The sequence below is a fragment of the Myotis yumanensis genome, unplaced genomic scaffold, assembly GCF_028538775.1.
Source record: "Myotis yumanensis isolate MYYU_CA2020_CCGP unplaced genomic scaffold, mMyoYum1.0.hap1 SCAF_20, whole genome shotgun sequence".
Lineage (NCBI taxonomy): Eukaryota > Metazoa > Chordata > Mammalia > Chiroptera > Vespertilionidae > Myotis > Myotis yumanensis.
Window position 1 is genome coordinate 11,768,338 of NW_027223771.1, and position 17,819 is coordinate 11,786,156.

The 17,819-nt window shown below is 46.1% G+C and overlaps 1 protein-coding gene across 1 annotated transcript; it reads right to left on the reverse strand.

Moving 5' to 3' along the window:
- Positions 1–1,261: 1,261 nt before the first annotated feature.
- Positions 1,262–17,348, reverse strand: LOC138998296 (zinc finger protein 551-like). Its single transcript, XM_070400355.1, has 3 exons — positions 17,307–17,348; positions 4,868–4,991; positions 1,262–3,908 (listed from the first exon to the last, which is right to left on the reverse strand). The coding sequence occupies exons 1-3, from the start codon at positions 17,307–17,309 to the stop codon at positions 2,086–2,088; spliced, it is 1,950 nt and encodes a 649-aa protein (XP_070256456.1). The 5' UTR covers positions 17,310–17,348; the 3' UTR covers positions 1,262–2,085.
- Between the last annotated feature and the right edge of the window lie 471 nt (positions 17,349–17,819).

The window sequence follows — 17,819 nt, forward strand, 5'->3', positions numbered from 1 at the left end:
TTTACCACTTTCTGATCCTTGCTGTTAAAACCAGCCAGAGTGACCTCCGTACAGTTCGCAAATGCACAGGGCAGGCTCCCACCTGGAGCCCGCCAACCCTTCCCAGACTTCCGCAGTGAAGACCCCCACTGACCAACGCTGGTTTCACCTCCCCCCATCGCTGCTATCACCTCTCACAGGTATCCTGGTCCATTGTGTACTGTCCTCCACTAGATGCAAGTTCCCAAGGACAGGGGACTCTGTATTTGGGGAATCTGAAACAGTTGAGCTCAACAGTATGCAAAGCCACAGTCTTTATATGTGTTCCTTATGCCCACCCATGGCTGCTGAGTCTCCATCCGGCCTGATTCAAGTTCTCATCCCTACAGCCTTCCCTCAGCCCACCCGCTCAAGGAACCTGGACCATGAGCTGGCAGGAACACGTTCACAGGCACCCAAACTATCTGCCCCCTCAACCGCACCCCCCAGCAGCACACTATTCCCCAGAATCCAGGAACTATGCCCTCATTTCAGGTCTTCCATACACAGGCAAAACTTAGGGGCGGGGGCACACCAACCACAAATCATCCTCCAAATGTGGAATTATATTGACACCAATCCTCTCCTTCTGGAAATGCTTGTATTACAGAATGTTCCCACCATTGAAAATAAACAAAACCATATCCTGGAGAATCCATGCTACCTCCAGGACGGGTGGGTGAAGGGGTAGGGGAGAGGTGTGCTGTATTTTTAATAAAGTGCAAAATAATCCCTAAAATAAAAAAAAGAGAGACGTAAAACCAGTGGGTCTCAGGGGTGTGAATGGGTTGGTGGGAGGCAGGATTTTCTAAAGGTGAACTGATTTCAGGGCCCATAGCATCAGGGGGCTTCTCCCAGATACAGAAGTAGGTTCATGTGCAGCAGGCCAGGTGCCTGGCGGGTGGGGAGGAGCAGGCTGGAGAGACCTCTGGATGGAGATAGAAGAGCCCCGGCCAGTACATCTCAGGCACACACAGAAACCCAATCCCTCCCAGGGCCTTGCCTCTCTGCCAAACACTGGGAAGGGCACAGTGAGCCCACCTGCAGTGGGAACATCCCAAGAAAAGGCAGGAGTGAGCAAAGGTGGGTGGTGCCAGCAGAGGCCCCATCTCAGGGCACCAGGGTTAATGTTTGGATTTTTTGGTAATCCTCACCTGAGGATATTTTTCCATTGATTTTCAGACAGAGTGCAAGGGAAGGGGGAGAGGAAGGGAAAGACTGGGAGAGACATCAATGTGAGAGAGAAGGAAAAATTAGATGCCTCCTACAAAGCTCCATAGGGGCCAGGATCAAACCTGCAAACAAGAACCACAAAGTCACGCAGTCTTTATTTCAAGGCCGTGGGCAGCAATGCACTAAAAGCCAATATTGGTCAAAGAGTGACTTCCTGGCACTATGCTGTCCCTCCTAAAGCACAGAAACGTTGGGATCCACACAATATCTGTAAATTATATAACGTAGACCACAATAGTGCTTGAAAATCATCCCTGGGGGTGAATATAACCAAGAAAATTAAAGGTATTAAAGAAAAAATACCTTTACTAAAGTTCACAAACCAGAAAACAGGACAAGGCGGTTTGCAGGTTGGTGAATCAGAATTTGAAACAATTCAACACAGCATAATGTGAGAACCACATGTCCCGGACAGAGGCCGCACTTCTTAGCTGAGGAAGGTGCCCTGTATGAACCCTGGGTCAGGTGCATTACCTCCTCGGAGACAAATGAAGATCCTGTCAGGAGCGGAGGGTTCCTAATGTTCTCAAGCACAAGTGACAACACAGAATACATTTCCCCTGAGCACGCCGTGGTTGGGACTGATACACACTCTTCAGGCGAGCCAGGTGGTAGAGGGGAAATCTCTTCAGCCACAGATCAATCGGGTAGAAGACCTGGGCATGTTACAAAGTGCAATGCACCTCGTTTAAGCTTCACCTGTACTGGAAACATGAGGAATCAAGAAGAGTGTATGTCCCATTAAAAGGGGTTTAAATTCAGGAAAATAGGTCGCAAAGAGTCTCCTTCATTGTTGTTATTCTAAGTGAATAAAAGGAAACATTCCCTGCACATTTAACACTTCTCTCCAGTGTGAACTCTCAGATGTTTATTAAGGCTGGATTTTTGGCTAAAAGACTTCCCACATTCAGTACACTCATGTGGCTTCTCTCCAGTGTGAACTCTGAGGTGTCTAGTGAGGTGAGCCCTTGTACGAAAGGACATCCCACATTCTCTACACTCATATGGCTTCTCTCCAGTGTGAACTCTGAGGTGTTTAGTGAGTTGATCCCATATACAAAAGGACATCCCACATTCTCTGCACTTATATGGCTTTTCTCCTGTGTGAACGCTGTTGTGTTGTCTGAGGTTAGACCTGTAACGGAAGGATTTCCCACAATGTCTGCACTCATATGGTTTCTGTCCAGTGTGAACTCTGAAGTGTACAGTGAGCTGAGCCCTTGTACGAAAGGACTTCCCACATTCTCTACACTCATATGGCTTCTCTTTGGTGTGAACTCTGAGGTGTCTAGTGAGCTGAGTCCTTGTACGAAAGGATATCCCACATTCTCTGCACTTATATGGCTCTTCTCCTGTGTGAATGCTGTTGTGTTGTTTGAGGTTAGACTTGGAACGGAAGGACATCCCACATTCGCTACACTCATGTGGCTTCTCTCCAGTGTGAACTCTGAGGTGTCTAGTGAGCTGAGCCCTTGTACGAAAGGACATCCCACATTCTCTGCACTCATATGGCTTCTCCCAACTGTGAACTCTGAGGTGTAGAGTGAGGTGAGCCCTTCTACGAAAGGACATCCCACATTCTCTGCACTTATGTGGCTTTTCTCCTGTGTGAACGCTGTTGTGTTGTTTGAGGTTAGACTTGGAACGAAAGGATTTCCCACAATGTCTGCACTCATATGGTTTCTCTCCGGTGTGAACTCTGAGGTGACTAGTGATCTGAGTCCTTGTAGGGAAGGGCATCCCACATTTACTGCACTTATATGGCTTTTCTCCTGTGTGAACTCTGTTGTGTTGATTGAGGTTAGACTTGGAACGAAAGGATTTCCCACAATGTCTGCACTCATACGGTTTTTGTCCAGTGTGAACTCTGAGGTGTTCCTTGAGGTGGGTCTCCTGACGAAAGGATATCCCACATTCACTGCACTTATATGGCTTTTCTCCTGTGTGAACTCTCTGGTGTCTAACGAGTGCAGGTCTTTTTCTGAAGAACTTCCCACATTCATTACACTGATACTGCTTTTCTCCAGTGTGAACTCCCTTGTGTCGAATGATATTAAAGTTTCGTCTAAACACTTTCCTATACCTGTTACACTCATAAATCAGTTCTCCAGAACACACACCCTGACACTGAACAACTTTCAGGTTGTGGCTGGCAGCGTTTCCACATTCATCCCACCGGTGATGACTTTTTCCACGGAGAAATTCCTGTGAAATCTCACTGCCACAGTGTAGCTCCTCAGTGTTGAGAGTGGCCTGGTGCTGGGGAAGCTCTGAGTTGGATTGCAAGTCTTCCCCAACCTCCCTGCTGGTTGAAGGCACCGAAGGGAAGGAGAAGCTGCACCTGCTCACAAAAGAGGCCCTGTCCATAGCTTCTTTCCAGTGCCCCTCTCCACATTCATTCTTTTGTTGCTGGTGAGGGTTTACACTGAAACAGAATTCTCCAACACATGAGTCGCTACAGAAGGCTTTCTGCTCAAAGTATGCTGCATGTGACCCAGTCGGGTGCAAAATATGTTGTAACAGAGAGAAACACCGCTTACAGAGATGGTTCTTATGGGTGACTGGAGCTGTCTTAGAAGTCCTGACCTGTGACTTGCCTTGTATACATACTCGCTGATCAGAACAGGCCTCCTCATCTTCCATTTTATGCCAACAACCTGAAAAGTGAGAAATGGTAAGGAAATGAATGTTGAATCTGGTGGCAGGGGGAAGTCCCATTGCAAGAGTGTGTTACACATCACACGTTGGTTCCATGCAAGTGTCTGAAAATAAGAGATGTGCAGGAAGGATTACTAAGAGGCTCTTGTGACTTTCTGCGCTAATGAAGATCACAAAACAGGGAGGCCTCACCAGAAATATGACACAAACATGGCAAGCACCACATGGATGAGAATATGGATCTCCAGCTCATCCTTCAACTAACAGCATTCTGCACGTATTGTTTACCGGGGATGGGGGGTGGGGGGGAGCTGTGGAAGAAGTTGATTAGGTCTTACTCCAAGTAAAATTCAATAAAGGAGTACCTGGTTTCAAGGACTAATTAATTAGCACATCTATGCACATATCACATGTACAAGTCAACGTTGCAGATTACTGCAGAGGCACCAATGCAGATGAATAGGTGATGAAGAAGTGAGTAGTCTGCACTGGGCCAGAGCTAAACAGCTTGCTATAGTATTCAGGGAAGAGAATATTACATACATTTGAATGGGGGCCTTACCAAAACAGCCCATGGTTTATGTAGGTAAAGACCATAATGTGGCACAAGAACGCGTACCAAGAGAAAGAGGGCAGAAGTAGAAGCCATGCATGTGGACACTGTCAGCTTCCCATGAAGAGAAAGTGCAAGCTGGGACCCATTAAACTCACTGCTAGGCTCTTGACTCCCTGACACTTCCTGTACTTTTTGAGGTTACGGGTGTTAGGGATGTTCCTGTAGTCCTTTACTCAGGGCTCCCCATCCAGCTCATCCCTGGCAGCCACAGCACATTTGACAGGACAGAGGGGGACATTAGCAGAGGCCATGTTCTGGCTGTGGGAGAGAGAAAGCTACGCCTGAGGTGTAAAGAAAGAGAGGACATCACCTCAGGACACTGGGAGAATGTGAAGGTCTTACCTACAGATGATACAAGGGCAAACACTTCCAGCATCACATCGTAGTACAGAAGTCTCTGAGCATCATCCAGGATCACCCACTCCTCTTCAGAGAAGGCAATGGCCACGTCCTCAAAGTTCACATCCTGTCATAATGGGGACAGTACAGCCCATGATCAGATTCACTCTTAAGATTATAAGTCTGTCATATTCCCCACCCATGTGCTCTTTGCACGCTTCACATCCGAGAAAATACCAGGCCTTCATCCCACGAAAGCCACTGTCTTCTTATTGAACAACACTTCTCTCACACAGCTTCTTTCCCAGACGCACACCTTCAAAGGTAGTGCAAATTGTCGTGGCGTGGATATATTATTTCCTAATCACCTCTTTTCCAAAAATATAGGTCCCCATCTCCATAATCTATTTCTCTCTTACCCTTCACCCTTACCCATGCCAGTGGAGATTTACAAGCCTGAGTAACACTGATGAATGCTACCTCATTCCCATCAACCAGTGTGTCACTCCCAACAACAAAAAGCAGGTGGTTAGTTAAATGGCACCTAAGCTCTTAACCTAGAATGTGGCACCCACACACCCCTCTTTACAGGCAATTACCCTAAAATTCACCTTACTGTTCCATCCAGGCACCACCAGAAATGGACTCTTCCTTCATTCACTCTTATGTCAATGTCATGGTGCTGTGGCCATGAATTCACATTCCCTCTCCAAGTGCACATCACTCCATCTACCACACCTCTCTCAAACCTGCACTTCCACAGCTCCTTCCCCCATACTCATCTCCCGGCCTTTACTTATTACTCAGCATGTGTGGTCCAGAGGACGGTTGCCAAACTGAATCAGGATCACGTACTGCCCAGTATCTGATAGTCCACACTCATAGTGGCAGCCTTGAGTGGTGCTATGTAAGTCTCTCTCCATGACTGCTTTTTTTTTTCCTTCAACCCCAACTATTAAGAACAACAATCAGATCTCAGATATCCATAGCCCATCTCCTGTTATGCTGACTTGATGTCCCTTCACTAGTCACAGCCAACATCCCTCACTTAACCTTCACTCAAGTCCCAGCCCCGATGGCCCTCTGCACCATGCCCAGTGAGTCTCACTCAAGCCTCTAAGCCAGTGATGGCGAACCTATGACACGCATGTCTGAGGTGACACATGAACTCATTTTTTGGTTGATTTTACTTTGCTAAATGGCATTTAAATATATAAAATAAATATCAAAAATATAAATCTTTGTTTTACTATGGTTGCAAATATCAAAAAATTCCTATATGTGACACGGCAACCAGAGTTAAGTTAGGGTTTTTCCAAATGCTGACACGCCGAGCTCAAAAGGTTCCCCATCACTGCTCTAAGCTAATCCACAAAACGAACTTCAACTCCCCACAGCCAGGCCACACTGAGGGTCACAACAACATCCTGGTGAGAGTTTAGAAAACGTGTATGTACCAACCCTAGACTCTTGTCATTTGAATTACTCTTCGGCCTCCAATTAATCTCAGGTCACTCATCTTTTGAAGGTATTTGCCACTGCAAAATGATTATTTCTCCACCAGACTCTACATGACAACTTCTGTCCTTATGACACCCACCTCCCACAGTGGCCACAGCATGAAAGCCAGTCCTGGTGCAGAATGTGAGGCTATTGCTAGGCCAGCAAGCATTCTACCCTCTGGCCTCGCCCATAGTGTGCAGCGGTTGCTGGGCGCCAGGGAGCCTCCCGCCACCTGGGTGATAAAGGAGTCGTGGCTATCCAGACATCTGATAAGAGGACTCCTAACAAGATATTGTCACTGTAACCCTTAAATATCTGGATCATCACAATTACCTCTAAATTTCACCGGGTATATAAAGAAATCTTTGCCCAGTCCGAGGAGCAGCAGCCACGCGCAGCCAGCCCCCATCAAAGGAGTAGCAGCTACGTGAGCAGTCCACCCCCGTCCAAGGAACAACAGCCACGCAAGTAGCCCGCCACCGTCTGAGGAGCAGTAGCATGCGCAGCCTGCCCCCATCCGAGAAGCAGCAGCCTCTTGAGCAGCCCACCCCAGTCTGAGGAGCAGCAGCTGTGTGAGCAGCCCTCCCCCACCCACGAGAGGAGCCACCACTGCTGCGAACAGCACCCATTATAGGAGCCACTGCCAACTGAGAAGCAGTTGCTGCTGTGAAGGCCCAGTGGGCAAATGCAGCCCGAGGAGCCACTGCCACCCAAGGAACAGGGCCTGCAAGAATCCATATCTAGATCTGTCGGTGAGATCAAAAATGGGTACACAAAGAAACCCCCAAAGGAAAGAAAAGGAGGCATCACCAGATAAGCAGCTAAGTAGAACAGAGGCATGCAATATGTCAGAAAAAGAATTCAGAATAAGCGTCATACAGTTCATAAACAGGATGGATGAAAAAAAGAAATAACTTATGTAAGAATCAAGAAGAAATAAAGAATGACATAGCTGCAATAAAAAATACCATGTAATGTTTCAGCAGTAGAGTAGGAGAAGTGGAAGACCAAATTAGTGAATTAGAAGACAGGGAAGCAGAATACAACCAAACTGAACTGAAATTGGAAAAAAGAATTAAAAGACAGCAGGAGAACCTAAGGGAGCTATGGGACAACATGAAACGATCAACATACAAATAACAGGGGTGCCAGAACAACAGGAAGAGGAACAATGGTTAGAAAACCCATTTGAAGAAATAATGTCAGAAAACTTCCCTGGCCCTGACCAGTTTGGCTCAGTGGCTAGAGCTTCCGCCTGTGGACTGAAGAGTCCCGGATTCTATTCCGGTGAAGGGCATGTACCTTGTTTGCAGGTATATCTCCAGTAGGGGGTGCACAGGAGGCATCTGGTCGATTTTTCTAACTCTCTATCCCTCTCCCTTCCTGTCTGTAAAAAATCAATGAAATATATTTAGAAAAAAAAGAAAACTTCCCTGATGTGGAAAAGAAAATAGTCATGCAAGCACAGAGTCCCAAACAAGATGAACCCGAAAAGACCCACACCAAGACACATCATAATTACCATGACAAATGTTCAGGACAAAGAGAGAATCATAAAGGATGCAAGAGAGAAACAGAAAGTTACGTACAAGGGCTCTAAACCATTAGATTATCAAATGACTTCCCAACAGAAACACATCAGGCCAGTAAAGAATGGAAGGAAATTTACAAAGTGATACAAAGAAAGGGACTAAATCCAAGAATACTCTCTCCAGCAAGGCTATCATTGAAAATTGAAGGGGAAATAAGGATCTTCACATACAAAAAAAAGCTAAGGGAATTTATCACTACCAAGCCAGCAATGCAAGAAATGCTAAAGGGAATGGTGTAAAAAGAAGAAATAACAAGGGAAGAAAGAACACAGACACAAAAAATAAAAATGGCTACAAATAACTATCAGTAACTTTAAACATAAACGAACTAAATGCTCCAATCAAAAGACATCGAGCAGCTGAATGCATAAAAAAAAGCATGACCTATATATATGCTGTCTACATGAGACACACCTCAGAACAAGGGATTCACACAGACTGAAAGTGAAGGGATGGAAAAATATCTTTCAGGAAAATAGAAATGAAAAAAAAAGCCAGGGTAGCAATATTTACATCTGACAAAATAGACCTCAAAATAAGGGACATAACAACAGATAAAGATGGCCACTTCATAATATTAATGGGAACGATATAACAAGAGGAGACAACCCTGATAAAAATATATGCACCCAATGCAGGAGCACCAAATACATTAAAAAAAAACTCCTGGAAGATATCAAAGGAGAGATCGACAACAATACAATCATAGTAGGGGACTTTAATACACCACTGACATCACTGGATCAATGCTCTAGACAAAAAAATCAGCAAAGAAACAGCAATCCTAAATGACTCACTAGATCAGATGGACTTAATTGACATCTTCAGAACATTTCACCCCAATGCCATGGAATTTATGTTCTTCTAAGTACACATGGGACATTTTAAAAAATAGACCACATATTGGGTCACAAGCAAAGTTTCCTCAAATTGAAGATTGAAATCATATCAAGCATCTTCTCAGACCACAATGGCATAACATCCTATCTAATAAAAGAGAAACAGGGTAATTAGCCATAACTTCGCTGCCTTTCCCATTGGCTAATCAGGGCGATATACAAATTAACTGCCAACCAAGATGGCAGCCGGCAGCCAGGCACCTGACGCGAACAGGAGGCTTGCTTGCTCCAGTGATGGCGGAAGCCAAGCTTCCCCGCCTGCTGCGGCTGGGCTCTGAGCTGCTCTCTAAGAAACATTGCTACAAATATAGAAGCTAAACAAAACCCAAGATACCTGCTTTCAGCCAGCCGGGATCTCAGAGCTGGAGTCGCAACAAAGTTTCAAATACAGAAGGTAAACAAAGCCCAGAAACCTGCTTTCAGCAGCCGAGGTCTCACAGCTAAAGCCGGCTCTCAGCTCCAGTGACAGCCATAGAAGGTAAATAAATCCCAGAATAAAAAAAAAAAAAAAAAAAGGAAAAAAGGAGAGGTTGGGAACTTCAGTCACCCGCCAGCCTGAAAACGGCCCTCAGCCCCTCACCCAGACTGGCCAGGGACCCCAGTGGGGACCCCCACACTAAAGGGGGTGTGACCAACTGCAAACAGCCATCATCCCCTCACCCAGGCTGGCCAGGCACCCCAGTGGGGACCCCCACCCTGAAGGGGGTGTGACCAGCTGCAAACAGCCATCATCCCCTCATCCAGGCTGGCCAGGCATCCAAGCGGAACCCCCACCCTGATCCAGGACACCCTTCAGGGCAAACCAGCAGGCCCCCACCCGAGCACCAGGCCTCTATCCTATATAGTAAAAGGGTAATATGCCTCCCAGCACTGGGATCAGTGGAGCCGCGAGTCCTCCTAGCACCGGGATCAGCGGAGCAGCGAGGCCTCTTAGCACTGGGATCACTGGAGCCACAAGGCCTCCCGGCCCATGGAGTAGCGTGACAGGGGGCAGCGCCCAAACCACCTGATCGCTCTGTGGCTCTGTGGCTCTGTGTGTGACAGGGGGCGGCGCCACAACCTCCCTATCCGCCCTGCTCTGTTTGTGACGGGGAAAGGCGCCCCAACCCCCTGATCGGCCCTGCTCTGTGCCTGATAAGGGGAAGCTCCCCAACCCCTTGATGGGCCCTGCACTGTGTGTGACAGGGTGTGGCGCCCCAACCCCCCCATGGGCCCTGATCTGTGTGTGACGCGGTGGAGCCACAACCTCCCCATCGGCCCAGCCCTGAGTGTGACAGGGGGGAGTGCCCCAACCCCCTGATTGGCCCTGCTCTGTGGGTGAGAGGGGGCGGCGCCCCAACCCCCCAATCGGCCCTGCTCTGTGCGTGACAGGGGGGAGCTCCCAACCCCCTAATCGGCCCTGCTCTGTCCGTGACGGGGGCAGCGACCCAACCCCCTGATCCGCCCTGCTCTGTGCATGACAGGGGGTGGTGCCGCAACCTCCCTATCGACCCTGCCTTGAGAGTGACAGGGGGCGGCACCCCAACCCCCCAATCGGCCCTACCCTGAGCGTGACTGAGGGTGGCATCGCAACCTCCTGATCTGCCCTGCTCTGTGCATGACAGGGGGCGGTGCCCCAACTCCCCAATCGGCCCTGCTCTGAGCCCGACCAGGAGCTGCGGGGCAGGCACCTAGGGAATGTGCCTGCCCTCTGACACCCGGGAGTGGGCCTAAGCCAGCAGGTCGTTATCTCCTGAGGGGTCCTAGACTGAGAGAGGGCACAAGTGGGGCTGAGGGACATCCCCCTCCCCAGTGCACAAATTTTTGTGCACCGGGCCTCTAGTTAGAAATAAACTACAATAAAAACAATCCAAAAAATTCAAACACTTGGAAGCTGAATAGCATGCTATTAAACAATGACTGGGTTACCAAAGAGATCAAAGAAGAAATTAAAAGCATCACGGAAACTAATGATAATAAAAACACAACAATCCAAAATCTATGAGAAACAATGAAAGTAGTCCTGAGAGGGAAGTTTATAGCTCTACAGGCTACCTCAAAAAACAAGAAAATTGGTAGTAAATCATCTACTCTACCACTTAAAGAATTAGAAGAAGAGCAACAAGAAAAGCCCAGAGTGAGCAGACGGAAGGACATAATAAAGATCAGAGCAGAAATCAATGACATGGAAACCAAAAAAACAATTCAAAAGATCATTGAAACCGAGAGCTGGTTCTTTAAAAGGATAAACAAGATTGAGGAACCTCTAGAGAGGCTCAACAAGAAGCAAAGAGAGAGGACCCAAATAAACAAAATCAGAAATGAAAAGAGGCAAAATTACATCAGACCCCACAGAAATACAAAGGATTGCTAAAAAATACCATGAACAACTCTATTCCAACAAACTAGACAACCTAGAGGAAATGGACATATTCCTAGAAATATACAACATTCCAATACTCAATCAGGAAGAATCTAAAAATCACAATAGGCCAATAACTATACAAGAAATTGAAGCAGTCATCAAAAAGCTTCCAGCAAACAAAAGCTCGGGGCCAGACGGCTTCACAGGGGAGATTTACCAAACATTCAATGAAGAACTAAAACCTATGTTCCTCATACTGCTCCAAAAAAGTCAAGAGGAAGGAACACTTTCAAGCTCATTCTATGAAGCCAGCATCACCCTAATACCAAAAGCAGATAAAGACAACACAATGAAAAGAATTACAGGCCAATATCCTTCATGAACAGATGCCAACATCCTCAATAAAATTCTAGCAAATTGGATCCAGCAGTACATCAGAAAGATCATACACCATGACCAAGTAGGATTTATCCTGGGGATGCAAAGATGGTACAACAACCGCAAATCAATAAACGTGATACATCACATTAAAAAACTGAGACATGAGGGGAGACCAAGATGGCGGCGTAGGTAAACACCGGAGACCGCTGCCGCAAACAACCATTTCAAAAATACAACTAAAAGACTGAATGGACATCACCCAGAACCACAGGAAGGCTGGCGGAAGAGAGACTCTACAACTAGAGGGAAAGAGAACAGCAAATCGAGGCTCAGAGGCGGCGCAGTGTGGAAAATACAAAGGTACCGAGGTGCGCGCGCAAAGCGGGCTGGTGGCTGAGGGCACGGTTGTTGTTTTCGGTCGGGAGTGAGTCTCAGACTCTGGGCTCCAGATCCGGGCGTGTCTCTAGGGACCCAGACTCAAACGGGAGAAGCGGGATTATCCGGCATCAGTTGGAACCTGAGGGCAGCTTTCTCTCCGAGGTTTGCAGCGGCTGCCGGGGTTCTGAGAAGCAGAGCCTCTGGGAACGGGACTGAGCGTGGCCATAACTGCTCCCTCCGCCCGCCCTGTTGATCCCGCCCTGCCCAAAGCCTGCGCACAGCCATTTGCCGATCGCCTCAGGCAAAGGCTGGATTAGCGCCTCCCCAGAAGGCAGACGTTTTCCATACAGCTGATTCCTATAGCCAGTTGGCCTGGGGGTCAAATCCCTCTAGTGTTAACTACAACAATTAAGGCTTGGCTAGAACAAGACTGCGCACAGAGACCACAAGGGGGTGCACCAAGAAAGCATAAAAGATGCGGAGACAAAAAAACATGACAGAAATGGAGGATATGGAGCTAAGAATCGCAATTTTGAGGGCTTGCCATAAATTTGTGCAGAGCCTCACGAAAACTAATGAGACCCTCGATGCTACAATAAAGAAATTAGAAAGTAAGCATACACGGACTGAAATAAAGAATATTATACCCAATAGCAGACCAGAGGAGTACAATAATCAAACCAAAGATTCGACAAAAAACACCCAATTGGAAAAGCAAAATGAAAAAAGAATCCGAAAGTGTGAAGATAGTGTAAGGAGCCTCTGGGACAGCTTTAAGCGGTCTAATATCAGAGTCATTGGAGTGCCAGAAGATGAGAGACAGCAAGATATTGAAAACCTATTTCAAGAAATAATGGCAGAAAACTTCCCCCACCTGGTGAAAGAAATGGACTTACAGGTCCAAGAAGCGCAGAGAACCCCAAACAAAAGGAATCCAAAGAGGACCACACCAAGACACATCATCATTAAAATGCCAAGAGCAAAAGACAAAGAGAAAATCTTAAAAGCAGCAAGAGAAAGAGGCTCAATTACCTACAAGGGAATACCCATACGACTGTCAGCTGATTTCTCAACAGAAACTTTGCAGGCCAGAAGGGAATGGCAAGAAATATTCAAAGTGCTGAATACCAAGAACCTACAACCAAGAGTACTTTATCCAGCAAAGCTATCATTCAGAATTGAAGGTCAGATAAAGAGCTTCACAGATAAGGAAAAGCTAAAGGAGTTCATCACCGCCAAACCAGTATTATATGAAATGCTGAAAGGTATCCTTTAGAAGAGGAAGAAGAAGAAATAGGTAAAGATACAAATTATGAACAACAAACATGCATCTATCAACAAATGAATCTAAGAATCAAGTGAATAAATAACCTGATGTACAGAATGAACTGGTGATTATGATAGAATCAGGGACATAGAAAGGGAATAGACTGACTATTCTTGGGGGAAAAAGGGGTGTGGGAGATGCGGGAAGTGACTGGACAAAAATCATGCACCTATGGATGAACACAGTGGGTGGGGAGTGAGGGTGGAGGGTGGGGTGGGAGCTGGAAGGAGGGGAGTTATGGGGGGAAAAAAGAGGAACAAATGTAATAATCTGAACAATAAAGATTTAATTTAAAAAAAAATAAAAAACAATAAAAAACTGAGACATAAAAATCACATAGTCATATCAATTAATGCAGGAAAAGCATTTGACAAAATCTAACACCCTTTCTTGATAAAAACACGCAGCAAGGTGGGAATAAAAGATCATATCTCAACATAATAAAAGCCACATATAACAAACCCACAGCCAACATCATACTCAATGGGCAAAAACTAAAACTATTTTCCCTAAGAACAGGAACCAGACAAGGATGCCCACTCTCACCACTCCTACTCAACTGGAAGTACTAGCCATTGCAATCACACAAGAAGAAGGAATAAAAGGCATACAAATTGGAAAAGAAGACGTAAAACTGTCCATATTTGTAAATGACATGATACTGTACATAGAAAATCCTAAAGACTCCATCAAAAAATTATTAGACTTAATAAATGAATTTGGCAAGGTAGCAGGATACAAAATTAACACCAAGAAATGTATGGAATTTCTATACACCAATAGTGAACTTACAGAAAAAGAGACTAAAAAAGCAATCCCGTTGACCATCGCACCAAAAATAATTAAGATACCTAGGAATAAACTTAACTAAGGAGGTAAAAGACCTATACATGGAAATCTATAGGGAACTGAAAAAAGAGATAGAAGAAGACATAACCAGACGGAAGAACAGACTCTGCTCATGGATTGTTAGAATCAACATCATTAATATGTCCATACTACCCAAAGCAATCTATAGATTCAATGCACTTCCCATTAAAATACCAACGGCATACTTCACAGATCTAGAACAAACATTCAAAAAAATTCAACTGGAATAATAAGGACCCCGAATAGCTGCAGCAATCCTGAGAAAGAAGATCAAAGTAGGTGGGATCTCAATACCAGATATCAAGCTGTATTACAAAGCCACTGTATTCAAAACAGCTTGGTACTGGCTCAAGAACAGACATATAGATCAATGGAATAGAATAGAGAACCCAGAAATCGACCCAAACCACTATGCTCAATTAATGTTTGACAAAAGAGGCAAGAACATACAATGGAGTCAAGACAGTCTCTTCAATAAATGGTGGTGGGAAAATTGGACAGATACATGCAAAAAAAATGAAACTAGACCACCAACTTACACCATGCACAAAAATAAACTCAAAATGGATAAAGAACTTAAACATAAAACAGGAAAACATAAAAATACTAGAGCAGTGATGGCGAACCTATGACACGCGTGTCAGAGGTGTCCCGTGAACTCATTTTTTCAGTTGATTTTTCTTTGTTAAATGGCATTTAAATATATAAAATAAATATCAAAAATATAAGTCTTTGTTTTACTATGGTTGCAAATATCAAAAAATTTCTATATGTGACACGGCACCAGAGTTAAGTTAGGGTTTTTCGAAATGCTGACACGCCGAGCTCAAAAGGTTCGCCATCACTTTACTAGAGGAATTCACGGGCAGCAAAATCTCAGACATGTGCTGAAGCAATGTCTTCAATGATACAGCGCTTAGGGCATTGGAAACGAAAGAGAAGATAAACAAATGGGACTACATCAAAATAAAAAGCTTCTGCACAGCCGAAGCCGGTTTGGCTCAGTGGATAGAGTGTCGGCCTGTGGACTGAAAGGTCCCAGGTTCGATTCCGGTCAAGGGCATGTACCTGGGTTTCGGGCACATCCCCAGTGGGAGATGTGCAGGAGGCAGCTGATCGATGTTTCTTTCTCATCAACGTTTCTAGTTCTCTCTCTCCATTCCTCTCTGTGAAAAATCAATAAAATATATTTTTTAAAAAAGCGTGTCTGCACAGCAAAAGAAACCATCAACAAAACAACAAGAAAGCCCACTGCATGGGAGAACATATTGCCAATGTTATCTCTGATAAGGGTTTAATCACCAACACTTACAGGGAACTCATACAACTTAACAAAAGGAAGATAAACAACCCAACCAAAAAATGGGCAATGGACCTAAATAGATACTTTTCAAAAGAAGACAGAAGGAAGGCCAAGAGACATATGAAAACATGCTCAAAGTCACTAATCATACAAGAGATGCAAATCAAAACAACAATGTGGTACCATCTCACACCTGTCAGAATGGCTATCATCAATAAATCAACAAACAACAAGTGTTGGCGAGGATTCGGAGAAAAAGGAACCCTCATGCACTGCTGGTGGGAATGCAGACTGGTGCAGCCACTGTGGAGAACGGTATGGAGTCTCCCCAAAAAACTATAATGGAACTCCCATTTGACCCAGTGATCCCACTTCTAGGAATATATCCCAAGAAGCTAGAAACACCAATCAGAAAGGATATATGCACCCCTCTGTTCAGAGCAGCACAATTCACCATAGCTAAAATTTGGAAACAGCCTAAGTGCCCCTCAGCAGATGAGTGGATTAGAAAACTGCGGTACATCTACACTATGGAATACTACGCTGTGGTAAAAGAGAAGGAATTCTTACCATTTGCAACAGCATGGATGGAACTGGAGAGCATTGTGCTAAAGTGAAATAAGCCAGTCAGAGAAAGATAGATAGCACATGATCTCACTCATTCACGTAATATAATGACCAACATAAACTGAGGAACAAAAACAGACCTATGCCGACGCAATATCTTCACCGATACAGCTCCTAGGGCAATGGAAACTAAAAAGAAAATATACAAATGGGACGACATCAAAATAAAAAGTTTAGATCCAGAGACAGGGAAGCATCGATCAGACCATCAAACCTCAGGGGGAAGGTAGGGGAGGGTGGAGTTAAGGGGGAGAGATCAACCAAAGGACTTGTATGCATGCATATAAGCTTAACCAATGGACTCAGACAATAGCGGGGTGAAGGCATGAGTGGGAGGGTGGGGGGTAAATGGGGGGATAAGGACACATATGTAATAACTTCATCAATAAAGAAATTTTTTAAAAAAGTAAAAGAAAGCCAGTCCTCAGGTTCACGCTGTCACTTCTGAGCTATTCCTACCATGACCAATTGACCATGATTCCCTGTATTAAAGTGATCCACAGCCCTGGCTGATGTGTCTCAGTGGGTTGTGCATAGACCCACGCACTGGTGAGGTCACATGCCTCGGTCGTGGCCTGGATCCACAGTAGGGGTTGTGCAGGTGGCCACCAATCCTTGCTTCTTGCTCATCCCTGTTTCTCTCTCTCCCTCTCCCTTCCTTTCTACATCTAAAATCAATAAAAATATAGCTGTTCTTTAAAAAATATGACTGCAGGTTCCTGATTCAGCTCACTCCTCACTCCAAGCCTTTGCACATTCTGGACCCTGTGTCTGGAGGACCTCGCACTCATTACACTGGTTGCCACAAACCAGGTCCACGTCATGAAGCCCTAGTCCTGGCCTTTGGAGTCAGGGCTTCGGCCGGGGCGGGCAAACTTCTGGACTCGAGGTCCACAATGGCTTCTTAAACTGGACCGGAGGCCGGGACAAAAGCATGGATGGAGTGTGTGCGTGAACTAATATAAATTCAAAGTAAACATCATTACATAAAAGGGTACGGTCTCTTTTTTTTTTTTTTTTTTTTAAGTTTTATTCATTTCAAACCGGCCGGATCCGGCCCGCGGGCCGCAGTTTGCCCACGGCTGCAAGTTTACACCCACCACAGGCCCGGGTCCCGAGTCCTCCCTGCGCAGTCGCACCATCACGTCCTCACAAGGCGGCCCTGCGGCCTTTCCCCCTCTTCCCCCCTCAGCCATGTGTCACCCACGAGGGACTCACCATTCTGAGCGCGGGGACCTGGGCGGCGGGACCTGAGGGGCCGGTCCCCAAGGCTGGAGGGGGAAATGGGGTCCGGCTGCGGGGACGCTGTGAGCAGAGAGGAGTCCGGGAGGCACCGGGACCCCAATCTCGGGCTGTTGGGCTCAAGGAGCCTCAGACACACCCCGCACGGCAGACACGCTGCTCCCAGGCCTCCTCCTCCTCACGACCAGCGCCCTGAAGCCTGGGAGTCTGTGAAAAAAGACCTAAAAGTTTAAAATGGCCGCCGCGAGGAGGAAGGCGGAAGTCCCGCCCTAACCGGATGCGCAGACACGGAAATGCCCTTGAGCACCGCCCACAAGGGTGCATTTCCTTCTGGGTAATGTAGTTTTCTCAACCTCTCAGGGCAGGGCTAGCATCCCAGCCAATGACTCAGGTGAATAAAGGCGACATGGGCGAAACCTGTGTGGCTCAGTGGATAGAGCGTCGGCCTGCGGACTGAAGGGTCCCGGGTTTGATTCCGGTCAAGGGCAT

Bases quoted from the DNA above. Each gene is read 5' to 3' on its own strand.
- LOC138998296 (XM_070400355.1), bottom strand. The intron at 3,909-4,867 runs GTAAGACCTTCA...CTCACTTTTCAG, and splicing joins TGCCCTTGTATCATCTGTAG to GTTGTTGGCATAAAATGGAA.